This window comes from Bos javanicus, chromosome 18, assembly GCF_032452875.1.
Source record: "Bos javanicus breed banteng chromosome 18, ARS-OSU_banteng_1.0, whole genome shotgun sequence".
NCBI classification, from domain to species: domain Eukaryota; kingdom Metazoa; phylum Chordata; class Mammalia; order Artiodactyla; family Bovidae; genus Bos; species Bos javanicus.
Genome location: NC_083885.1, coordinates 58,737,383 through 58,764,411, shown reverse-complemented (window position 1 = coordinate 58,764,411; position 27,029 = coordinate 58,737,383). Strand labels below are relative to the sequence as shown.

The 27,029-nt window shown below is 39.9% G+C and overlaps 1 protein-coding gene and 1 pseudogene across 11 annotated transcripts in view; one reads left to right on the top strand and one right to left on the bottom strand.

Moving 5' to 3' along the window:
* Nucleotides 1–11,319: 11,319 nt before the first annotated feature.
* The window catches only part of LOC133229675 (zinc finger protein 665-like), a 39,877-nt gene continuing 24,167 nt past the window's right edge, over nucleotides 11,320–27,029 (bottom strand). For 9 of the 11 annotated variants that reach the window (XM_061386346.1, XM_061386343.1, XM_061386345.1 and 6 more), the window contains 3 exons: nucleotides 26,266–26,348; nucleotides 20,900–21,026; nucleotides 11,320–13,601 (listed from right to left, as the gene is read on the bottom strand). In XM_061386346.1, coding sequence (XP_061242330.1) covers nucleotides 11,941–13,601; nucleotides 20,900–21,026; nucleotides 26,266–26,280 — 1,803 coding nt within the window. In that variant the 5' untranslated portion in view covers nucleotides 26,281–26,348 and the 3' untranslated portion in view covers nucleotides 11,320–11,940. The remainder of the gene's footprint in view (nucleotides 13,602–20,899; nucleotides 21,027–26,265; nucleotides 26,349–27,029) is intronic. The other 2 variants (XM_061386348.1, XM_061386349.1) reach the window with 2 other exon arrangements.
* On the top strand, nucleotides 21,856–22,311 carry LOC133229728 (ATP synthase F(0) complex subunit C2, mitochondrial-like; annotated as a pseudogene).

Here is a 27,029-nt window from a genome sequence, read left to right as displayed (position 1 = left end):
ATTATCAGCATTATAGCTCCAGATCCAACAGTACGTGTAATTCTTTGAAACCATCCTGAGGGTCTAGCCCAGAAAATTGATCAGCTAGCTGTTCCGCTAAGGTTTCCAAATTGTTGAAAGAGGGTAGACTCTTAGAGAAGGTTTCAAAGATTTCCTTTTGTAATAATTGTACATTTAAGGAAGCATTATCATGTATGTCTTGCAAATGAAATTTGATTTGTTCCCAATAGTAGGCACTATAGTTGAACCAAACAGGGGTAATAAAAAATTGAGTAGAATTCCAGTCACATTTTAGTGTCACTTGTTTTTGTAAATCTATTAATTGATCGCCGACCCATTGGATGGCTGTTTTTATTTCCTGTATTTCATCGTGAACTTCCTCGTTTATCTGAGCCTGAGTGCCAGAGTCCAGCCCCGGTTGGATTCCCTCAGGATTACGGTGTCAGCGATTAAGGGATAGCAAAGGCTGAGAGATTTATTAGATGCTCAATAATAACTGGTTTACACAGGAAATCAATAAAGTTCATGACACCAAACTTGCTCTGACCACGGAGGCCGCAGGCGACCTCTCGAATAGCGGAAGGTGCCCCACCTTAGGCACCTTCTCGAGTGGGTCTTAGAAGCCCAGGCAAATAAGTGGTCGCAGAGGACCCCCGCACTCCAAATTATTTTGGCATGAAGGAAAAACAGAAGAGAAAAGAAGGAAAAGGAAACAAGAAAGAATGACACGGGGAGACCAAGCTTCAGTGAGCAAGGCCCGTAGCTTTATATTCAACAGGGGCTTTTATACCATAAGTTGTATATAAAGGATAATAGGGGGCGTGAAATCATGCAAAGTCAGCAGTCTTTGATCCTTATCAAAACCAGGGTTTCTTTCCTGCAAATTTATCTTATACAAATGGTTTAGGTGATTTACATCATCTTCTGGCCAGAAGGCCTATTAACATTTTATGACTCTTGACAAAGGTTTGTCAAGGGTAAGACTTATTTTCTCTAACAGTAATTATTTTAAGGTTTGGCACCATCCTCCGAAGGTGTTAGATAAAGTTGCATTCCTATAAGGCAGAGGTGCAGTGGGTTTACAACAAAGGAAAGAATTTATTACCTTAAGGGTCTAAAGTTGCTAACACCAAGGCCACTACTTATTTTTCCTACCTACCAACTATATTAATTAATATACATTCAAGGATACAATACAGGGGATGTGGAAACTTGGCAGCAAGCATTGGCTCATCAATGAAATCTTTTACTAGTTTTATTCTGACAGTTTCTAACTCTCTGAGAGGCTCTAAGCTATTTGAATATCTTCAGCTTCCCGTGCCTCTCGAGGCTGGGAGACTGTAAACAATCGTATGCAGAGCTGTAGGAGTCCCAGTAAACTTGTCAGGCGAGTTAGAGAACTATCTAAGGGGTTTGGATTTAAACACTCCTAATGCCCAGGAACTTTATTAACTGGAGCTGTAAGTCAACTCTTTATCAGAGAGAGCGAGATGGTGGTGGGGGACAGCCCCCGTAAAGTCAGAGGTGAGAGCACAAAGCAGTAAAGTAGGCAGGCTCTGGTTTTTGGGGGTAGATGCTGGAGAATATCCAGGGGGACTCCTGAGGCTCGATCCCACCTTTGCGTATGCCGAGCCTCCTTCCTCATGACCTTTGCCATGGGTGGAGCTTCTCATGCCGGCTGCTGGCACCTGAGTGGTCCACATAGTGTGAGCATCTTTGGTCCCATTTTGAATAAAGTTGTGTGTTTGAATTGAGGTTTGTAAAGCAATGCCTCCGACAGCGGCAGTAGTGCAAATGGCTATTAATCCCCAAATTCCAAGAATTAACCATCCAGTGAATCGTTTAGATCATCAAAGTAATTTAGTAAGTAACCAGGAGGCAAGTCTTGCCATGGGATCCTCTTCCCAGGGTCATTGGAGATCTACTGGCAACCATAGATTACGTCGAGATTGAAGAATCAAAAGGGATTCGTTTTTCAAAGAAACATAGGAATTAAGACAAGTATACAATTTGCAATCTATACAAGTCACAGAATATAAAGTCTTATTAAACTGCAAGTTCCCTATAGCTATAACAATAGGAAGGGGAACAGAAGTTTGTATGAAATATGAATGATTATAACGAAAGGAATAGTTACTATGACTACAGCTGGTCCCCATGAAATATCCAGTCCAAGTTCCAAGTTCTTCGGTGCTTGCGGCAACTTTCCAGATGTCCCATTGTTCAGGCCCAATCTGTTTATTGAGCAGGATTCGAGGGTGAAGGGGTGCCATTTCACCATCAAGCCAGCCAAGAAGTCCTTTGTCATGGTAACGTTCCATCATAGTATTAGTAACCTTCTATGCTACTTGAGTGGAGAAGGAAATGGCAACCCACTCCAGTGTTCTTGCCTGGAGAATCCCAGGGATGGCGGAGCCTGGTGGGCTGCCGTCTATGGGGTCGCACAGAGTCGGACACGACTGAAGCGACTTAGCAGCAGCAGCAGCAGCATGCTACTTGAGTAGCATAGTCACATACAGTGCTATTAATATCATCTGAACAGTTAGACAACCACATACCATGGGTTCCCCAATCAACAATGGTGCAATTGGCCACAAACTTTAATTTCCCTGATTTAGCTTGACATCTGTATATTCATATATATGAACAGGAGTATATTTAAAGTTCTTATATGTAAACGCTTTGCATAATGATTTTTGTCCTTTTCTTAGAGTTTCAGTAGTGTTGACATGGTTCTTATAGAAAGAAAGGGCAATAAACAGTCCAAGCAATGTCCAAAAGTTCTTTTTTGGAGGCAGAACAAAAGCCCATGTTTGTCGGCCAACGTTAATGCATAATTCTGTTGGACCCATGCAGACACGAAGGACTTCATACCCTAGAGAAATATTAATTATTCTCCCTTCTTCCTCAGGATGAAAGGGCCTCTCCAAGCTCCAACGAGGAGGCATATGTACTGAGTCATTGGTGGATACGATTGGTCCTTTATCTGTCAATTCTACAACGTGCAGTAAAAGGGGGTTGGGTATATAGGCCCAGTTGCTGCTGCTGCTGCTAAGTCAGGTCAGTCGTGTCCGACTCTGTGCGGCCCCATAGATGGCAGCCCACCAGGCTCCCCCGTCCCTGGAATTCTCCAGGCAAGAACACTGGAGTGGGTTGCCATTTCCTTCTCCAATGCATGAAAGTGAAAAGTGAAAATGAAGTCGCTCAGTCATGTCCGACTCTGTGTGACCCCATGGACTGCAGCCTACCAGGCTCCTCCATCCATGGGATTTTCCAGGCAAGAGTACTGGAGTGGGTCGCCAGTGCCTTCTCCAATAGGCCCAGTAAGTATGATTAATTAATTCAGCTTGAGCAGGGGAAGCAAAAGCAAGCAAAGCAACAAAAATATTTTCTGGATTCCAAGGCATTCCCTGTTGAGAAACCAGATTCTCAGCTTGATTAGTAAGGGTTTTTATTTGTCCCCAAGTAGGGAGATCATGAGGTCGATGACATCGAGGGCAGTGCTTCTTGAAGATTTTTAGAGCCGCCATGACCTGTACTGAAATATTTTCCTCCCGCGGTTTTCTTTTTTGGTCTTTATTTTGAACACTGGACACTCCCCTGGGGCGGATCTTCCAAAGAGGAAGCCAACTGAGTTCGTTGGATACATCTGGAGAAATACAAGCATACCCCTTTACCTGTAAGATTAATTTCCCAGATTTCCATTGCTTAGTTAGCCCATCTTGATACCAAATGGGCAGAGGAGAGAGGTATCCTTTAATTCCTTGAAATGTTTTTCTGCTCGTGTCAAGATCTCTTTGTGGTAAGTTTAAAAAATTTAAAACAAATAAAGCTGTATTAACAATAGTTATAGGATTAGAGAGTATATAGTGTTGAGATCTAGTAAAATCTGCTCTGGATAAGGAAGATAGAAATGTCCCTGGGTATTCCCCCTTTTTAATTTTTTTATTTGTAGTTTCAGTGTTTGATGTGCTTGTTCAACTATGCCCTGTCCTTGTGGATTGTAAGGAATGCTTGTAATATGTTTAATAGAAAAAGGTTGTAAAAATTGTTCGAATTGCCTAGAAGTATAGGCAGGGCCATTGTCTGTCTGTTTTTATAGAGTTGGGAGTTCCCATTATTGCAAAACAATCTAATGGGTGGGTTATAACGTGCCGTGTAGCCTCACCTCGAAGAGGGGTGGCCCGTATAAAAGAATTTGTGTCAATACAGACATGTAGGAAAGAAGATGGAGAAAGTTCAGGACAATGAGTTCCATCCATTTGCCATAATTCATTGGGTTGTAATTCTCAAGGATTAACATCCTGTGCAATGGGTCGAAGATGTAGAAGTCTACAAGTAGAGCAATTATTAATGATTTCTTTAGCATGGCAGTACGGAAGTTTCTAAATTTGGTTTAAGGAGCCAGCATTATTGTACAATAGAGCATGTTGCTCCTCGGGAGTAGCAAAAGAAACAAGTTTATCGGCTTGTTCATTACCATGAGTCATAGGGCCGGGAAGGCAGGAATGTGTTCGAATATGGGTAATATAAATGCGGGAAGTTCAGTCCCTAATAACAGACTGTAGTTCGAGAAAAAGTTGAATAATAGGTGGATTGGAATTTATAATAGAGGTTATCCTAATATAAAAACTGAACATAAGGAGTCAGAGACTATATTAATAGGGTAAGGATGTAGGTGAATAACTTAAATGAGAGTATATAATTCGTTTTGTTGAGCAGAATGAAATTTAGTATAAAAGACTTTATATTCTTTGACAGACCAGAATGAGGCTTTGGTGTTTTTAGTCCCATCTATATAAAAAACATCAGCTTGAGGTATAGGTTGTAATGTGACAATGCAAGAGACAATAAATTCAGTATTTTCGAAGAAATTCCAGAGTTTGTTAGAAGGATAATGAAATGAAATATCTTTAAAATATTCCAGAAAGGCTATTTGGAAATTGGTAGACATTTGTAGTGCATTCTCAAATTGAGATTTATTAATTACAATTTTATGAGGATCGGAGCCAACTAGAGTCTTAGTTCTATTTCTCCCATTGATAATTATTAGAGCGATCAAATCAAGATAGGCCATAAGTGACCTTGTCCCTCTAAAATGGGTTTAGATCCATTCTACTGGGTGTTCTTGTTGGGCAAGAAGTCCGTGGGGGAATGGAGAGAAGGGAGTATAAACAACTCGAGAGGTAATTAAAGTCTAATACGAGTCAGAAACTGTTTCTGCAATTTATTTTGTATTAAACGAGGGCTATTTAAATAGGGATCTCCTTTCAAAGTATTCAATACATTAGTCAGTTGATCATTTGCAATGCCTAAAGTGGGCCTAATCCAGTTTATATCGCCTAAAAGTTTTTGAAAATCATTCAAGGTTGATAATTTGTCAACATGAATCTGTGTTAGTTGGGGAGTAATATTTTGTCTATTAACAACAGATCCTAAGTAATGGTAAGCAGTAGAGGTTTGAATGTTTTCAGGAGCAATGCTTAATCCAGTGTCTTTCAAGCATTGTTGAGCTATGCCAAACATTTGTTGAGTTTCTAATACAGATGGAGCTGAAAACAATATATCATCCATATAATGAATAACAAGAAAGTTAGGAAATTGTTTTCTCACAGGTTCAAGGGCTTTGGCTACAAATGACACATGGTGGGAGAATTCATCATTCCTTGAGGCAATACAGTCCACTGATGTCGTTTATTAGGCCCGATATGATTAGGATAAGGAAGAGAGAAAGCAAATCTCTCTGGGTCTAGAAGGTGTAAAGGTATAGTAAAAAAGCAATCTTGTAAATCTATAATAATAATATGCCAGTTTTGAGGGATAGTGGCAGGTGATGGAATTCCTGGTTGCAATGCACCCATGTTTCATAGATGTATTAATTTTTCTAAGGTCTGTTTAGAGATGCCATTTGCCAGATTTATTACAAAAATGAGAGAATGCCAAGGGGAATAAGATTCCTCAATGTGCTTTGATAACAATTGTGTATTGATAAGCTCTTTAGTAGCCTCCAATTTCTCTTTTGTGAGGGGCCATTGCTCTGTCCAAATAGGCTCATCATTCTTCCAAGTAATTTTAATAATTGCATTGATTTTTTAAGTGAGCAGTGGCCCCTAGGGAAAATGTGGAATATATATTTGAGTTTGCCATTGCATAAGTAAATCTCTTCATATTAAAATAAGGGGTGTATCTATCACATAAGGTCGTAATGTTGCAGGCTGGCCTTTTGGTCCCTCATATGGATATATTTGGACACTTTAATAAACCTCCTGTACTTTGAGAAACTCCTACAATTTGGCAAGAAATTCTCTGTATAGGCCAAGATTTGGGCCATAAATGTTTAGAAATAATAGTAAAGTCGGATACAGTATCAAGAAGACCAGAAAATCTTTTGCCATTAATTTTGATATTTATATTTGGTGGTGCATATTCAGATACCATTGACGTCCATAAGGATTGTTTTTGATCTGTACTGCCAAATCCACCTGTCCAGATGCCAATAGAGGAGTTAATAGACATGTAAGGAAAAAGAAGTACTTGGGCAACTTTGTCCCCCTTTTTGAACTGCCATAGTATCGGAGATGACATCATAATTTGAATTTCTCCCTTATCTTCTGAATCAATTATACCAGTTCAGTTCAGTCACTCAGTCATGTCCGACTCTTTGCAACCCCATGAATCATAGCGCGGCAGGCCTCCCTGTCCATCACCAACTCTCGCAGTTCACTCAGACTCACGTCCATCGAGTCAGTGATGCCATCCAGCCATCTCATCCTCTGTCATCCCCTTCACCTCCTGCCCCCAATCCCTCCCAGCATCAGAGTCTTTTCCAATGAGTCAGCTCTTCGCATGAGGTGGCCAAAGTACTGGAGTTTCAGCTTTTGCATCAGTCCTTCCAGATAACACCCAGGGCTGATCTCCTTCAGAATGGACTGGTTGGATCTCCTTGCAGTCCAAGGGACTCTCAAGAGTCTTCTCCAACCCCACAGTTCAAAAGCATCAATTCTTCGGCGCTCAGCTTGCTTCATACTCCAACTTCCACATCCATACATGACCACTGGAAAAACCATACCCTTAAAGACACGGACCTTTGTTGGCAAAGTAATGTCTCTGCTTTTCAACATGCTATCTAGGTTGGTCATAACTTTTCTTCCAAAGAGTAAGCATCTTTCAGTTTCATGGCTTCAGTCATGACCTGCAGTGGTTTTGGATCCCAGAAAAATAAAGTCTGACACTAGTTCCACTGTTTGCCCATCTCTTTGCCATGAAGTGATGGGACCACATGCCATGATCTTTGTTTTCTCAATGTTGAGCTTTAAGCCAACTTTTTCACTCTCCACTTTCACTTTCATCAAGAGGCTCTTTAGTTCCTCTTCACTTTCTGCCATAAGGGTGGTGTCATCTGCATATCTGACGTTATTGATACTTCTCCTAGCAATCTTGATTCCAGCTTTTGCTTCTTCCAGCCCAGCATTTCTCATGATGTACTCTGCATAGAAGCTAAATAAGCAGGGTGATGATATACAGCCTTGACGTACTCCTTTTCCTATTTGGAACCAGTCTGTTGTTCCATGTCCAGTAATCACTGCTGCTTCCTGACCTGCATACAGGTTTCTCAAGAGGCAGGTCAGGTGGTCTGGTATTTTCATTTCTTTTAGAATTTTCCACAGTTTATTGTGATCCACATAGCCAAAGGCTTTGGCATAGTCAATAAAGCAGAAATAGATGTTTTTCTGGAACTTTTGCTTTTTCCATGATCCAGCAGATGTTGGCAATTTCATCTCTGGTTCCTCTGCCTGTTCTAAAACCAGATTGAACACCTGGAAGTTCACGGTTCATGCATTGCTGAAGCCTGGCTTGGAGAATTTTGAGCATTACTTGACTAGCATGTGAGATGAGTGCAATTGTGCGGTAGTTTGAGCATTCTTTGGCATTGCCTTTCTTTGGGATTGGAATGAAAACTGACCATTTCCAGTCTTGTGGCCACTGCTGAGTTTTCCAAATTTGCTGGCACATTGAGTGCAGCACTTTCACAGCATCATCTTTCAGGATTGAAATACCTCAACTGGAATTCCATCACCTCCACTAGCTTTGTTAGCAGTGATGCTTTCTAAGGCCCACTCGACTTCACATTCCAGGATGTCTGGCTGTAGGTCAGTGATCACACCATTGTGATTATCTGGATCGTGTAGATCTTTTTGTACAGTTCTTCTGTGTATTCTTGCTACCTCTTCTTGATATCTTCTGCTTCTGTTAGGTCCATACCATTTCTGTCCTTTATCGAGCCCATCATTGCATGAAATGTTCCCTTGGTATCTCTAATTTTCTTGAAGAGATCTCTAGTCTTTCCCGTTCTGTTGTTTGCCTCTATTTCTTTGCATTGATCCCTGAGGAAGGCTTTCTTATTTCTTCTTGCTATTCTTTGGAACTCTGCATTCAGATGCCTGTATCTTTCCTTTTCTCCTCTGCTTTTCACTTCTCTTTTCACAGCTATTTGTAAGGCCTCCTCAGACAGCCATTTTTCTTTTTTGCATTTCTTTTCCATGGGGATGGTCTTGATCCCTGTCTCCTGCACAATGTCACGAACCTCCATCCATAATTCATCAGGCATTCTATCTATCAGATCTACTCCCTTAAATGTATTTCCCACTTCCACTGTATAATCATAAGGGATTTGATTTAGGTCATAGCTGAATGGTCTAGTGGTTTTCCCTACTTTCTTCAATTTAAGTCTGAATTTGTCAATAAGGAGTTCATGATCTGGGCCACAGTCAGCTCCCGGTCTTGTTTTGTTGACTGTAAAGAGCTTGTCCATCTTTGGCTGGAAAGAATATAATCAATCTGATTTCTGTGTTGACCATCTGGTGATGTCCATGTGTAGAGTCTTCTCTTGTGTTGTTGAAAGAGGGTGTTTCCTATGACCAGTGCATTGTCTTGGTAAAACTCTACTAGTCTTTTCCCTACTTCATTCTGTATTCGAAGGCCAAATTTGCCTGTTTCCCCAGGTGTTTCTTGACTTCCTACTTTTGCATTCCAGTCCCCTATAATGAAAAGAATATCTTTTTCGGGTGTTAGTTCTAAAAGATCTTGTAGTTCTTCATAGAAACATTCAACTTCAGCTTCTTCAGCATTACTGGTTTGGGCATAGACTTGGATTACTGTGATATTGAATGTTTTGCCTTGGAAACGAAGAGAGATCATTCTGTCGTTTTTGAGATTGCATCCAAGTATTGCAGTTTGGACTCTTGTTCACCATGATAGCCACTCCATTTCTTCTAAGGGATTCCTGCCCGCAGTAGTAGATATAACGGTCATCTGAGTTAAATTCACCCATTCCAATCCATTTTAGTTTGCTGATTCCTAGAACGTCGACGTTCTCCTGTTTGACCACTTCCAATTTGCCTTGATTCATGGACCTGACATTCCAGGTCCTATGCAATATTGCTCTTTACAGCATCGGACCTTGCTTCTATCACCAGTCACATCCACAGCTGGGTAGTGTTTTTGCTTTGGCTCCATCCCTTCATTCTTTCTGGAGTTATTTCTCCACTGATCTTCAGTAGCATATTGGCCACCTACTGACCTGGGGAGTTCCTCTTTCAGTGTCCTATCATTTTGCCTTTTCATACTGTTCATGGGGTTCTCAAGGCAAGAATACTGAAGTGGTTTGCTATTCCCTTCTCCAGCGGACCACATTCTGTCAGAGCTCTCCACCTGACCCGCCTGTGATGGGTGGCCTCACACGGCATGGCTTAGTTTCACTGAGTTAGACAAGGCTGTGGTCCTAGCATGATTAGATTAACTAGTTTTCTGTGTTTATGGTTTCAGTGTGTCTGCCCTCTTGAAACAACTGCTGTCTTACTTGGGTTTCTCTTACCTTGGGCGTGGGGTATCTCTTCATGGCTGCTCCAGCAAAGCACAGCCGCTGCTCCTTACCTTGGACCGCCCCTCCTGACCTTGACTGTGGAAAAGCTCCTTAGGCCCTTCTTCACCCACGCACCCACCACTCCTTGGACGTGGGGTTGGTCCTCCCGGCAGCCGCCCCTGACCTTGGATGCAGGGTAGCTCCTCTCGGCTGTCGACCCTAACCTTGGACGTGGGGTAGCTCCTCCCGGCCATTCCTGCGCCGTCGCAGCCTGGCATTCTCAGACGCTGCCCCTGACCTCAGACATGAGGTAACTCCTCTTGGCTGCCGACCCTTGGGCATGGGGTCCTCCCGGCCTCTGCGCCTGACCTCAGGACGTGGGGTAGCTCCTCTTGGCCGCACTCTGTGTGCCGTTGCAGCTGCTGGCGCTTTGTGCGCCGTCATATTCATACTCAATTATGAAAAAATAAAAAAGGGGGAACTGTCAGGGGACATTCAACTTTAAAGGATCCAACATGATATTTTCTTCTTTTGTGTGCCATTTCTCAAGGACTCTATTCCTTATCAGTTCCTGGAGAACAGGAACGAGCAGAGCTGCACGCAGTGTTCAGGACTGAGGTCATGAGAAAGAGCATCTGCTTGGATTCCTTTCAGTGACTCCCTTCAGTGACCTTTTACTTAAAGGTAATCTATTCAATTATGCCCCTCTTACTCAGGATATGGAATGCTTTCTGGCTCCTTCAAGATTATTATTTGCTTGGCTTTGTTTTTGCTCAAGTTTTTTACTGCCTAAAGCCGCCTTGTATAAAGATACATAAACATGCATTTCTGCAAATAAAGCACCCTTGTTTCACTCAAGACTTGGGTCCCCTGCTTCCTTCTTCTCGTCGACTCCAGTCCCCAGGTCCCAGTCTACAAAGACCATGACAGCTCTGTCTTCAATTTCCACAAATAGGAGTAACTCTTCTTTAATCATATATACAACAGTTATTTCTATCCAATGGAGAACATGACCCTTTTCCTATGCATTGTTCCTAGCACACCATCAGTCCCTGGTAACTGTCCCTCTCCTACGAAAAGCCCAGTCCTTTTAACATCTTGCTTACTCTGTTCAAGGTCAGTTGGTAGAACATTATGTTTTATAACAGACTGTACTATGTATGAAGAGCTTCCTGATCCTACTGACCATGATGGGTCATGTCCTAGTTTTACATTATTTTCTGCCCTCCCTGTTGCTAATTCACACACACTATTGAATTTTGTAATTCAGGCTGTGTGTTTTTCCAGGAAACGTGGATGTGAATGAATTGTATCTAATGAAGTCGGCCCCTTCATCTCATTGATTCCTTCCCAGAGACCATCATGAAACGTATATAGCAAATGCATTAGATCAATGTATTAAGAAAGCCAAGCTCATAGAGCTCAGCACAGAACAGGCCAATAAACTGAGAGACTACTTGTTGGGCAAGGAATACTGACTTTATTCAGAAAGCCAGGAGACCAAAAAATGGTGGACTACTGTCCCAAAGAATCATCTTTGCTGAGTTAGAATTCGGGTTTCTTTTACACAAAAGATCTGTGTAGCTTCTCTTCAAATCTGGACTTACTGAAGTTGCTGAGTACCTGAACTAAAGTCATCAGAGAATACATAGAGTGAAAAAGGTAAAGGATTTGCCACAACCACTGTGTCTGGGAAGTATGGCCCACTATGTTCCTATCTTGTGACTTCGAGGTAAGATCCTTGCCACACATATTACATTGCTGTGTGTTTTCTCTGGGATAAATACTCTGATACTACTGGTGAGATGTGAGATGTGAGGATAGGGTTTTTTTCTTTTTTTAACATTTGTGAAATTGGTGAGGAATCGTTCTAGAATGAATTCATGTTCTAAAGACCTGATTAATCAATACATATATATCTGGCTTCTATCCAGTATGAATTTTCTCATGAAGCCTAAGATGTTGCCACACTCACGATATTTGTATGGTTTCTCAGTAGTACGAATTCTCTGACCAACAGTAGGGTGTGAATTTTGAACTTTGAAGTTTGAAGACTTCTACCATATACCACATTCATATCATGTATGGATTTTCTGATGTTTAGTGAGTGCTGTGACCTGAGTAAAGGATTTTCCACACTCGAAACATTTGAAAGGTTTCTCTATATGTATTCTCCGATGTCTTTTAAGGTGTGAATTTCGACTGAAGAACTTGCCACACTCATTACATCTGAAAGGTCTCTCTCCAGTATGAATTCTGCAGTGACGTTGAAGCTGTGGTTTTTTACGGAAGACTCTTCCACACTCATCACATTTGTAAGGTTTCTCACCAGAATGAACTGCCTGATGACTTAAAACGGTTGACTTAACACGAAAGGCCTTACCACACTCGTCACATTTGTAAGGTTTCTCTCCAGTATGAATTGTCTGATGCTTTAAAAGGATTGACTTTAAACGAAAGGCCTTTCCACACTCATCACATTTGTAAGGTTTCTCTCCAGTATGAATTGTCTGATGCTTTGAAAGGGTTGACTTTATGGGAAAGGCCTTGCCACACTCATCACATTTGTACGGTTTCTCACCAGTGTGAACTGTCTGATGCCTTAAAAGGGTGGACTTTACAGGAAAGGCCTTGCCACACTCATCACATTTGTAAGGTTTCTCGCCAGTATGAACTCTCTGATGACTTAAAATGGCTGACTTTGCACAAAAGGCCTTGCCACACTCATCACATTTGTAAGGTTTCTCACCAGTATGAACTGTCTGATGACTTAAAAGGTATGACTTTATACGAAAGGCCTTGCCGCACTCACCACATTTGTAAAGTTTCTCTCCAGTATGAACTGTCTGATGACTTAAAAGTGATGACTTTATACGAAAGGCCTTGCCACACTCATCACATTTGTAAGGTTTCTCACCAGTATGAACTGTCTGATGACTTAAAAGGTATAACTTTATACGAAAGGCCTTGCCACACTCATCACATTTGTAAGGTTTCTCTGCAGTATGAACTGTCTGATGACTTAAAAGGATTGACTTTACACGAAAGGCCTTGCCACACTCATAACATTTGTAAGGTTTCTCTCCAGTATGAACTCTCTGATGAACAGCAAGGTTTGAATTTCCGCTGAAGACTTTGCCACATATATCACATTTAAATAATTTGTTTCCTGTATGAATTTTCTTATGTCTCCTGAGGTGTGAGCTGTGACTAAAAGCCTTGCCACAGTCATCACATTTGTAAGGATTTTCCTTGTGTGCTTTGAGTTCTTGTGTTGTTACTGAAGGATTCATAAAACCATTCCCATATATATTAGAAACACTGGTTTGGACACAAGGAGGAATTCTTTGAAGTGGTGAAAATGAGAAACTGTTGTTGACAGACCTCTCAACTTCATTATATTCAGAAATTATCCCACCAGTTTGAAATATCTGCAGTTTATCCTGAAAGTTAAGTCCAAACCTGTTTCCAAAGGGCTTGATTCGTGCATCCTTCCTATCACGCGAATCTCTTCCATCAGGCACATTTTCATTAAGGCTTACAGGTGTTCCTTTGTAATTTCTTTTGTCTTCTCTCCCCTGACACTCAAAGTCACACATATTTTCCTGACTTTCCCAAAGATGAAAATGTTTGATTTCACAGCTTTCAGGTCTTCCCAGCATCAATGTTTGGAATGTTTCTAGTTTATCACTGTTCGCTTCCAGTTGTAAATGCTTGATCACATGTGTAGGAGAGATATCTACAAGATAAAAAGAATCATAGGTATCCTGCTCACAATAATTCAAAAATAAATGTTTCATGTTGAATATATATTATACCAAAAGTAATACTTATGCCAAGTTATGAAACACCACAATGATGACCTTAAGTTTTTAGAAACACTAAAGGTATAGAATTCTTAACTTAAGAAAGCATGGTATAAATTCACCGTTAAGGTAGCATAGTTTTAAAATCCATATGCCAAACACACTCACATTGGACAATCTTATGCCAACTCTCAAAAACAGAGTATTTTTCTACCAGGACCCTAGGAAGGTATCAATCAACAGTTGTCTCAAATTGAAAAGAAAAATATTACACTATCACTGTATTCTCCATACTTACTATACATAAATAAATTCTAAAGAAAATATTATATATTGTAACAGTAAATAATCCAAAACCAAGCTTATCCAATTAGTAACTATTCATAATTGGTTGTTTACAATTGAAAACAAATGAGAAAATGAAGAATATGACTAAAACAATTTTTTGGAAACAACGTTTTCTAAATCTGCTATAGAACTACGTACCCAAAAAGAAAAGGCATTTTACAACGTTAACAAGCAGTATGTGTCAGCTGTATTGCAGAATACACGCTAAAAGACCATCATCTGTAAATGATACATAAATTAAGATGTAAAATATTCACCGGTTTTCTTACAGCCAATAAACAAAGCAATCCCTACCTATGTTGTTGTTGTTCAGTTGCTCAGTCGTGTTTGACTGTTTGTGACCACGTGCACTGTAGCTCACTGGACTCCTCTGTCCATGGGATTTCCCAGGCAAGAATAGTGGAGTGGGTTGCCATTTCCTTCTCCACGGGATCTTCCTGACTCAGGGATCAAACCTGCATCTTCTGCATTATGCAGGTGAATTCTTTACCACTGAGCCATCAAGGAAGGCTGATCTCTAGCCATGCACTATTCTTAATTACCTAGTTTAATGGCACCATAATATAATAAATAAAGAGTGCTTTGTGTATTTATTGACTAGGGTCATACACAATATTGCTGAAAAATGTTGCAAGTGAAAAGCATACAAGATATAATGTAGTTGAGATTTGACAGAAAACAAAATTCCGTAAAGCCATTATCCTTTGAGTAAAAAATAAATAAAAATTTAAAAAGATATAATGTAGATAAAGTCGTATCATAAAGAACATGATGGAATATAGACATTACCTTTTTTAAACAAAAATACATTTTGAGTATTTACTATAAAACATGTACTACTGATAGCACTAATTTGCTTTAAAAGGCTTGAGGTAAATTAACATGTTTTTCTCTAATCAGAGCAGGAGACACACCCAATTGGTACACAAACTGGTAAGAGAACCAGGATATGAATCTGAACCTACAGACTGAGAAAACTTAATTGTAAACATGACCACCTGCCAAAAGAATAGACTAGAAAATATTTAAAAAAGAAAAAAAAAAACATATAGGGAACTTAGAAAGAAAATGTCAAGGAAGATACAAGTCAGAAGTAGTCTGTTTAACTATTATTCAACCATCCCATCTTGAAATGGGTTGTCAGTCATCATGGATGCACAGAGTGATTTAGGTCATGTCCTGAGAAACTTGTTCAATAAATGACCAGACATTATCTTTACAGTGAGAGTATGTAGATCGTGGAGGGATGTGATAGGTATGAACAATGTTTCCATCCATATCAAGGTACTATGTGAGGAATGGTCAGGACTAAGAAAGGGCCTGCGTGGAGCATAGGGTACACAGGTTTATGTCAGATATCAGCTTGTGACTGCATGTCTTTGGGAAAATAACTGAGAGCACAAACTAATATACTGACTTTAAAAGAAAAGAACTGGTTCAGTAAGTTTATGGGCATTATACTATGGGTATGGGACAGAAACAAGAGAGATTTTAAAAGTGACTGTGATATATGGAGAAAGCAGGATAATACCTGTTATACTATTTACAATGTAATGTATCCAACTGTGAATTTTGTTAAGTTACAATGGAATGCTTATATTCAAGAAAAACATACACAATATTCCAGGATATTGTGTAAGAATCTTATCAGCAGAAATCAGAAGGAAAATCCAGGAAAAGGCTATCTAAACCTGGGTTCCTCTGTCAAGTATGATTAACCTCTCTATTGGACATTTATTTCATTTCTTCTTCCACACATGTTCATCTCAAGATTGAGGAGTATCAAAGAAAAGGAGGGACTGAAACTGACTCTGGAAGACCTTCCCAGTTACAAAAGCCTTTCTGAGGCACCCAACTCTTTTTCATAGAAAAAGGCTTTATTCTCCTAGACCTTCCCTGAGTTCAAAAGAGCAGATTCAAACAGTTACTAATACATAAAAGGTCATAAAAGGATCACACCATGATCAAGTGGGATTTATTGCAGGGATGCAAGATTTCTCAATATCCACAAGTTAATCACTATGATACACCACATTAACAGTTGAAGACTAAAAACCATATGATCATCAATAGATGCAGAAAAGGTTCTGACAAAATTCAAGTGCCATTTATGATAAAAACCCTTTAGAAAGTCAGCACAGATGGACCCCACCTCAACACAATTAAGACTGTATATGTCAAACACACAGCTAACATCATACTCAACAGGGAAACACTGAAAGCATTCCCCTTAACAACATGAATAAGACAAGAATGTTCACTATTGCCACTTTTATTGAACATATTTTTGGAAGTCCTAGCCACAACAATCAGAAAATAAAAAGAAACAAAAGGAATTCAAGTTAAAAAAAATTAAAAAGAAGTAACGCTGTCACTATGATGCTACAGACAGAAAATCCCGAAGATGCCACCAGATGACCTCATCAATGAGTCAACTTGCTGGATACAAAATATATAGAAAACTGCTGCATTTCTATACACTAATAATGATATATCAGTAAGTGAAATTAATCAAACAATCCCATTCACCATCTCATAGAAAAGCATAAAATTTTAAGGAATAAACCTACCTAAGAAGTTAAAAGAACTGTATTGATAAAACTATAAGATGCTGATGACTGATACCAAAGATGACACAAACAGATGGCACAAACATATACCATATTCTTGGATTGAAAGAAGTAACACTGTCAAAATGACCATACTATCCAAGGCAATCGACATATTCAATGCAACCCTTATCAAATTAACAATGACATATTTCATAAAGCAAAGAAAAACTTAATTTGTACCAAAATACAAAAGACTCTGATATCTAAAATGATCTTGACAAAGAACAGAGCTGGAGGAATCATGTTCCCTGAGTTCAGACTACACTACAAACTGACAGTCAACAAAGTGAAAGTGAAGTCGCTCAGTCGTGTCCAACTCTTTGTGATCCCATCGACTATAGCCTACCAGGTTCCTCTGTCCATGGGATTCTCCAGGTAAGAATACTGAAGTGGGTTGCCATTTCCTTCTCCAGCAGATCTTCCTGACCCAGGGACTGAACTTGGACCTGGGTCTCCTGCATTGTAGGCAGATGGCTTTACCATCTGAGCCACCAGGGAAGTGGTATGATGATGGCACAAAACAGAAACACAGATCGGTAGAACAGGATAGAAAACCCAGAAATAAACCAGTTTACTTAGAGTCAATCATTCTATAACAAAGGAGGAAAGAATATAGAATGAAGAAGTCTCTTCAATAAGTGATGCTGGGATAAATGCATAGTTATATGAAAAAGAATGAAATTACAACATTCTCTAACACCACATACAAAAATAAACTCAAAATGTGTTAAACATCTAAATGCAAGGCCAGATACTATATAATTCATAGTGGAAAACAAATGCAAAACACTGACATAAATGTCAGCAAATTTTTTTTGGATCTATCTCTTAGAGTCATGGTAATAAAAGCAAAATCAAACAAATGAGACCTAATTAAATTTAAAACCTTTTTGCAAAGCAAAGGAAACCAAAAAAAGAACAAAAATTCAACTTTTGGACTAGGAGACTATATATGCAAATGATGATACCTATAGGGGATTTATTTCCAAAATATACAAACAGTTCATACAGCTTAATATCAAAACAAACAAACTACCCAATCAAAAACTGGGCAGAAGATCAAAACAGATATTTCTCCAAAGGAGACAAACAGATGGCCACCAGTCACCTGAAAAGATGTTTGACATCTCTACTTATGAGAAAAATGCAAATCAAAACCACAAAACTATCACCTCACACTGGTCAGAATGACCACCATCAAAAAGTCTAGAAATAATAAATGCTTGAGAGGGTGTGGAGAAAAGAGAATGCTCCTACATTGTTGGAAGGAACATAAATTGGTACTGCCACTTTGGAGAATAGCATGGAGGTTCCATAAAGAACTAAAAATAGAGCTATCACATGAACCAGCAATTCCAATCCTGGGCATATATCCAGTAAGGATGAAAACTAATTCAAAATGACACATGCACCCCAATCTTTTAGCAGCACTATTTATACCCGCCAAAACATGGCGGCAACCTAAATGTTCACTGACAGACAAAGGGATAAAGAATATGTGGTACATATATACAAGGGAATATTGTGAAGTGCAAGTAGCTCAGCTGTGTCCAACTCTTTAAGACCCCATGGCCTGCAGCCTGCCAGACTCCCCTGTCCATGAAATTCTCCAGGCGAGAACACTGGAGTGGGTTGCCACCTCCACAGCATAAAACACAATAAAGGTAATGCCTTTTGCAGCAATATAGACAGACTTAGAGATTATTCTATGGGAAATCAGACAGAGAAAGACAAATATCATAGGATATTATATGTTGAACTGAAATAAATGATACAAATGAACTTATTCACAAAATAAACTCACCAGCATAAAAAACAAAGTTATGGTTACCAAAGGGGATAGTACAGGATGGTGATGGGGGCAGGAAAGGGAGAGATAAATTAGAAGTCTAAATATATACAAACAATATATATACAAAATAGATAAGCAACAAGAACCTACGATATAATGGCTCAGGGAACTATACTGAGTATCTTGTAAACTGCTATATACCTGAAACACAACATTGTAAATTAACTATACTTAAAAAGTGGAGAAGGAAATGGCAACCCACTCCAGTACGCTTGCCTGGAGAATCCCAGGGACAGAGGAGCCTGGTGGGCTGCCATCTATGGGGTCGCACAGAGTTGGACATGGCTGAAGTGACTTGGTGTACATGCACGCATGCATTGGAGAAGGAAGTGGCAACCCACGCCAGTGTTTTTGCCTGGAGAATCCCAGGGACAGAGGCGCCTGGTGGGCTGCCGTCTGTCAGGTCGCACAGAGTCACACACGACTGACGCGACTTAGCAGCAGCAGCAGCATCATACCTAAAAAGAATGGTTAAAACAAAAACAAAAACACCTCTTGTGCAAATGTTCAAAAGATGTTTCACAAGGGTGTAAAAACTACTAAATGGGGGAAGCAGTCTATGAAACAAGACATGTTGACAAAAATGAATACCCACCAGCAAAAGAATTTACTTGGAACATTATCTTACACTATAGACAAAAATGAACTCAAAATGGTTCAAAGACCTAAACCTAAGTCCCAAATGTATAAAACTCCTAGAAGTAAACATGCAGGAAATGTTTCTGGAAATTGGACCCACAAATGATTTACCAGATGTAACACCAAAAGCACAGGCCACAAAATAAACCAGATATCAATAAACTGAACTATATCAAAATTATAAACTACTGTGCATTAAAGTGCAGTGAGTTTGAAAAGACAATCAACAGTAAAAGAGAAAATATGTGGAAATCATACATCTGATAAGTAAATGAGTACAAAGAATATATCAAGAATTTTAAGAGGGACTGATCACCAGTTCCACCATAGGGACCATTTCCCAATCAACCATCCAACGCATTGCAAATATAAAACAGAAACATTAAGAGTAACACAGAAATTTGAACTCAATGATAAAATAAAAAATACCTACAATGCCCAGAACAACAGTGCAGCCAATAGCCTCATAGATATGAGAATGTGAACTTGGACAAAGTTGTCCTGGGATAAATTCCCATACCATTTACAGAAGGTAAAATATATGGTCCTTGATACACATGAACAACACTGTCACGGTGCCCTTGACAGAGTCTTCAAAGCCAGAAAATAACCTGGAAAGATGTATCGGGCTCTCGTGATACTTTCTCTCTCATAATCCTAGAACATACTGACCACTCTACTGGATAGCTTCAAGTGGTGACTTTGTACAGAGCAAGAAAATAACATTAGGGATAGTGTCTTCATCACAGTTTTCTGTTACCTAGTAAATCCACTCCACAGAGACTACCCAGAGGCTGCCAATTAAACATAGGTGGATTATCACAGCAAGGAAACCAGATAAAATTTCAGACCCTCAGGAATATATTTCAAAGAAATTTAAGAGGTAAAAGGATACAAAGTAAGGAGAATGTAACATCAGGAACAGTTCACATTCCTAGACTGGGTAGGGCAGTACAAGAGTAAAAATAATACAACATGAACGTCAGACATCACAGCATCTTGAGATGTGACCATGCTCTCAACCTACAGATGGCAAGCTAAGAGCCTGCGAGATTCACATATGCTCCCCTCGCAGGATCTAGGATCAAAAAGACAATCTCTCTACCTACTCTCCTTACATTTTCCTAAGTAACAACCACAGAGGATCCAATCGACCAACTTGTTCCACTCCTAAACAGAAAAAAACAGCCCTTTTGAGATACTCGTTTTTCTTTATACATTGTATTTTTGGCTACTTTTACATCACTCCCCACTGTCCAGAGCTTTTTCTCATGCTCCAATGTGGAGATACTATTCAGATCAGAAACAGAAATTCTGGGACTCCCCTGGTGATCCAGCAGTTAAGACTCTGCATTTCCAATGCAGGGGGTGCAGGTTTCATCCTTCGTCAGGGAACTAAGATCCCACATGCAGAATGGCGCAGCAAAAAAAAAGTAAACAAGCAAGCAAAAACAAACAGATATTCAGCGTTATCAGAAGAGAGAAATCTAAAGTGCTGTGGATTTTTTAAAACACTGAGCCAAAAGTCAAAAGGTAGAAAATAGGAAATCGGGTTTTTTGGTATTTTTTTTAGCATTTGCCAGTGAGCTTTGTACATGATTAAGCTCTGGGACAACCTCAGATATGACATGAAACAGACACAGCGTCTGAAGAGGGTCAGTTTAACCTTGTGAAGCTGTGTCATGCCCCAGTCACCAGAACTCTCAGATGAAAGACATTAGGGCCTCCCAAGGGAAAATGCAGATACCCAAGGGCAGCTCTGGAAGGAAGTCATCCTCACCCAGGGAGACCAGGTTCCTGTAGGTCTCCAGCATCACGTCCCTGTACAAGGCCCTCTGAGCAGGGTCCAGGAATACCCACTCCTCATGAGTGAATTCGATGGCCACATCCTCACAGGTCAGTCGTTCCTGAAATGAAACCACATGTCACCAAAAGGGCCATGAAAAGTTCTCATTTTCATGCAAAAGAGAAAGGGTAGTAAGGGGTAAGGATTGACTTCGTTCAAGTATGTGTTCTAACAGATCCATGCAGGGGTATGTGGAGAAATTATGGATCTCTAATTTTAATTTCTTATGCTTTGCCCTAAGACCTTATGAGATCCTTCAATTAATATGGATTTTTTCATCATTGTTCAAAATCCATGAAATAAATAAAGCTCAAAACTGTTGTGGCTATACAGAAGTGTCAGATATTATGTTCTACCCAGTGAGTGCAATTCATTATCTAGATGAGGTACAACATGAGTGGCATCTTCAGAGATGACGAAATCCACGGCCCTTTCAATGGAAAGGTCAAAACTTTCAGTTATGATGTTGATAACAGCAGCAAGGACCAAAAGCGTCTGAAGGCTTCCTGTTGCTCTAAATTACTATAGTATTACTCTAAACATTAAATAAGTACTGTACAGGCAAGAACCTGTCATCAATGTAATAGCTCATTAAAGAACGATCTTTTCCCACCTTAGAGAAGAAAACCTGTGTCACAGACACTCTGAGAAACTCGACTCAGATCAAGAAGGTAAGAAATGTTACATGAAGCACTTGAACTCAGAAGCTAGGGCTCAGCAACTGAAGGTTAAGCATCTAACAGTTAAGTAGTACAGAGAACATTAAAAGTCCTTTGACAGAGGGCTTCTAAAGAAAACTTGAAAGAAGTCCAAGGTGAGCCTCCTCCCTGCCCCTCTGTCTTCTCTGCAGGGGGACCAGCTCTCGAGCCTTGGACCTTCATCCCTTGAAAATGGACACCTGTGCCAAATTAGTCTCTACCCCCTCCCTGATTGGGAGAACCTCCTCCCTGTTGAGTGATCACTGTCCACAGTGGTGGTGAAGGACTGGAGACACTGACCGATGAGAGCCAGAGCAGCTTGGCAGCCCCAGGTCCCCGGACCATCTCACTTATTCCTAGCCACAGCTTCCAAACCAGTGCCATTTCAAAGGACTTTGATACAGCAGCCAAGTTCCCTGGAGCTGGAGCTGCCACAGCAGGGGTGGCTGGCTCCAGGGCTGGAAGTGGGCTTGTGTTCGGGAGCTTCATCATTTTTATGCCAGGAACCCTTCTCTGAAACAGTAGCTCTTCTATGCCATGGGCTTGGCCCTCTCAAAGGCCATGGGGCTCTTTTGCCTGATGGTGGTCTAGTTCATATTCTTCACAATATGAAGGAGCTCTTTCCACCTCCCATAATTCTTTCTCCTGTGTCTGCCCTGTATGTTCCCTTTCCTGTAACTCCCCAAGCAGCCTGGGGAAAGTGGTGGGCTCAGGGTTTGACAGAACGAAAATAAATAAATATTGTATTAATATGAAGAAAAAAAAAAAGTCCCAGGTGAACAATGTGGAATGGCATGAAAGGTCATTATAGACGTGGATACGGAAACACAACTGTTAGTAATTTACTACTTAAAACACTAACAGGATTGTTTGGAAAATTCCAAGGCCACAGATTATACTGATAACATAATTTCAACTGAAAAAAAAAGTTGATATGTAGTTTTTAAATCATAATGTCTTCTATCTAAACCACAGACTTGCACATGCATGCTTGCTTATCTATAAAAAATTAACTGACACGAGAGGATTCGTCTTTTGACAGACTTTTTGGACAATTTTATATCATCCTTTTATTCACATGTATTTCAGCATCTTTCAGATGATAAAAATGTATCCTTTGTACTCAGCTGAGTTTGTCAACAGGATTCTATACTAGGCTACCAAAAGAAAACTGGTAAAAACATTAAAAAAAAAAAAAGAATACTTGAACTCAATTCATAATAAAATTACCATATACAAAGATACAAATAAAATTTTGTCCATTTAAATTTACATAGCAAGGCATTAACAGAAACCAAAGACTTTCTTTGCTTTTTTCCATTAATAAAACAGTGATTTGAAATTAGAAGAGTCATTAGATTATGACCAAAAAAAAAAAAATTATCACAATAGCAAAGTAAAAAAACTTCTTGGAGAATTAAAAATCATGGCAAAAAGAATATGGAAAAAATATAGTTATTAAGCAAGACTATCTCAAGAAACATCATGATAGGAAGGTAACATTCAATGCATTCCTTCTGAAATTACAGTGGCATGAAAGGAGCAGTCCAGGGGGCCTGTCTTTCACCACAATACGATGCACATGAGCAGGGACCACCAGAAGTAACAGGAGGAAAATCCCAGGGCAAGAGACACAGAGTTTGTCAGAGAGGTGAAACAGGTAGTACTCACGTTTGTGAGGACATGGAAAGGTGAAAAGTGAAAGGATGGAAAAAGACAGTCCATCCTAAAGAGAGCAGGGGAGACTGTTATATCAGACAAAATAAACTGGAAAAGAAAAAAAAAAAACTGCAACGAGATAACTATTGTATAATGACAAAATGGTCAATTTATCAAAAAGCTGTAACAAATAAAAATATATATACATCTAACATTAGATATCTCAGAAAAATGAAGCAAACATTGAACAGGCATGTACAGACCACATGGCCCAACAAAAGCATAAAACACATGTATCTCAAGGACACATAAAGCATTCTCTATCAGAGACCACATGTTAGGCCAAAATTAACCATCTTAAGAGACTGATAACAGGAACGTATCTTCCCTGACAACAACAAAATAAACACAAGAAAAAAAGAAAATTCCTCAAATGTGGACATTGAGCAGCTCACTCTTACACCACAAATGGGTCTGAGAAAAAGATCACATGGAAATTTTTAAATACATGGATGAAAACGAAAAGAAAACATTACAAAATTTATAACACACAGAGAACACTGTACTAAAAGGAAAGTCTGAACTGTTAAGTGCTTAAGTAAAAAAGAGAAAAGATCTTAAATCTGAAATCTATTTTTAGATCTCTAGGAAGCAGAAAATGGAAAATAAACTAAACTCGTTTAGCAGAAGGAAAAAGGTAAATAAGAAACCAGAGATACAATAGAAAGTAGAAAAATATAAAAATCAACAAACCAAGAGTTGATGTTTTGAAAAAACTGTATAGGAAAACCCCCACCTAGACCAAGGAAAGGAGAAAAAAAGATTCAAAGAACTAAAAACAGATATGAAACAGGAATGATTACAACTGAGGTCAAAGAAAGTTTCTAAAGATAAGGAAGTACTATGACCAATAATGCCTATAATGACAGAACATAGGAGATACTGGCAAATTCTCAGAAACATACAAACTATTTTACTTATTGAGAAATTTAAAAAGTGAGAAGTGCTGAAAGTGAAAGTGTTAGCCACTCAGTCGTATCTGACTCTTTGTGACCTTATGGACTGTAGCCCACAAGGCTCCTCTGTCCATGGAATTTCTCCAGACAAGAATACTGGACTAGAGAGCCTCTCCTTTCTCCAGGCAATCTTCCGACCCAGGGATAGAACCTGGGTCTCCCGCACTGCAGGCAGATTCTTTATGATTTGAGTCACCAGGGAAGCCCATTATAACTAGAGAGATTTAAGAAGTATCCAGAAACCTCTAAGAAAAATACAGTACCAAATTCTCCCAAACATTTACAAAAGAATTACCACTAATCCTGCTAATTCTATGGAGCAAGCATGATTCTAATAGTTTGCTGATTTCCCAAAGACACAAGAAAGGAAAACTAGAAACCAATGCCCCTAACGAATACTGATGCAAAATTAAAATACTTACAAACCAATTTCAACACATATTAAAAAGATCTGGAGAAATGGAAACAGAACAGATGGGGGTGGGGAGGGGAGGAAGGAGAGGGTCAGATGTATGGAGAGAGTAATATGGAAACTTACATTACCATATATAAAGTAGAGAGCCAATGCGAATTTGCTGACTGACTCAGGGAACTCAAACAGGGGCTCTTTCACAACCTACAGGGGTGGGATAGGGAGGAAGATGGGAGGGAGGGCACATATATATACCTATGGCTGATTCATGTTGGTATTTGGCAGAAAACAACAACTTCTGTAAAGCAATTATCCTTCAATTAAAATAATATAAGTAAATAAATAAAAAGATCTGACACCATAACCAAACGGATTTTATTCATATAAGGCAAGGAGAAGTCAACATACAAAAATCAATTAATATGACACACTACATTATCAGATTAAAGGGGAAAAAAAACAGGATCATCTCGATGCAGGAAAAAAGCATTCGACAAAAATTTGACAATCTTTCAAGATGGAACACTCAACAAACTACAAACAATAAATTATACCAACATCAACATAATAAATGCCATTATGAAAAGAGCACAGCAATGGGGAAAGAATGAAAGCTTTTCCTCTGAGGTCAAGAAGAAGGCAAGGATGCACACTCTACACTACAGTTCAACAAAGCACTGAAACCCTTAAAGCAATTAGATGAGAAAAAGAAATCAAAGGTCCCCAAATTGAAAAAGAAGTAAATTTATCTTCTTGCCCACATGACAAAGTTTCATCAGTAAAAATCATAAAGATTACAAAAGAAACGTACTATATGAAAAAAGATTCTTTAATAACCACACAAAGGATCAATCAACCAATTAACTCATTATCAAAACTGCCATGACAATCTTTGTAGAAGCAGAATAAAACATGGTGAATGTCACAGAACTATTCAAAGAGCAAACAGCAAAACTCTTGAAGAAGGAAGATGGAGGTCTTTCTATTTCAACACCTATTACAAGGTAATCAAGGTGATGTGGTACTGGTATAAAAACAGATAAATAAACCCACTGAACAGAACACAGTACACAGACATAATTCTTTGTGTATATGTAAGATATATTCACAAGGATGTCAAGATACACAAAAGGGATAGGACAGGTTCAATTGATCTGATTCCCAGATTTGACCAGCTATTGTGCATACTAACACCTGACATCCACATGCAGTTTCCTTACCCTGGTTGACAGCAGACAGCGCATCCAGATAGGCCCTAAGCAATCCCTGCTGCCCAACAGCACTGAGACCCCGTCTCCAAACTGTGGGTGAGAAGCCCTTCCCAGGATGGTGCCCAGGGGAGCCTCCTCACAAGGGCCAGGTCACCAGGTCATGGGGAGACGGGATATGAGTACAGACGACAGGGTCTGGGTGACTGTGCATGTACAGGAGTCACACAGGACACTCCAGAGTCAGACATGATTAGCGAGTCCAGAGAAGGGCATTTCAGGAAGGACAGACTAAATATGACCTTACCTGAGAAACAAGCATGCCTCACTCCTTTTTGTTCCTCTTCCTTAACTTCAGGGCTTCCTCAGGCAACACAAATCTTCAGAGGTCTATCATCAAAGTTGAAAACATACTGTTTAATGCTTAGAGTCAACAAATCCCCTTCCTGAGCGCCAACCACACACACAGTGAAGCCCTCACCACGAGGAACAGACAGTCCCCTGTGGCCACTGTCTCAGGAGGGACTCAAGACAGTCAACTCCCGCTGAGAGACCACCATGGGACTTTCTCACACTTTCCCTCAGATCACACTCCCCTCCTGGTGAGGCCTCATGTACACAGCAGCAGGAGGCACCTCTGCTGACCAGGCAATCCTTCAGGTCACACAGCAGGCCCTGATCCATCCCCACTCAGAACAGAGCATCCCCTCCTCAGCCCAGATCTCAGCCCTCAGAACTGGGAGGACTCAGAGTCCTGATGCTCAGTGAGGGATCCAGACTGGAATCAACTGAGGCATCTTAAACACTCTCAAGCTGTGGACCAACACAAACTACCTGAAGGGGAATCTCTGGTCAGAGGGTACAAAACGTGTGTCGGGAGCCGCGTTAGGCATCACTGACAAAATGGAGGCACGGCCCCAAACCTCTCTACTTGTCCCGCAGGCATGGACCCGGGATGAAGGAGTTAGGTCTTGTGATTCTGACCTGTTTTTTCATTTCCTTGGTTGAGTTGACTGAAAAGAATTTTAAGGTGTTTATCGTCCTTCAGAGGAGCATGAGAAGGCACAAAGC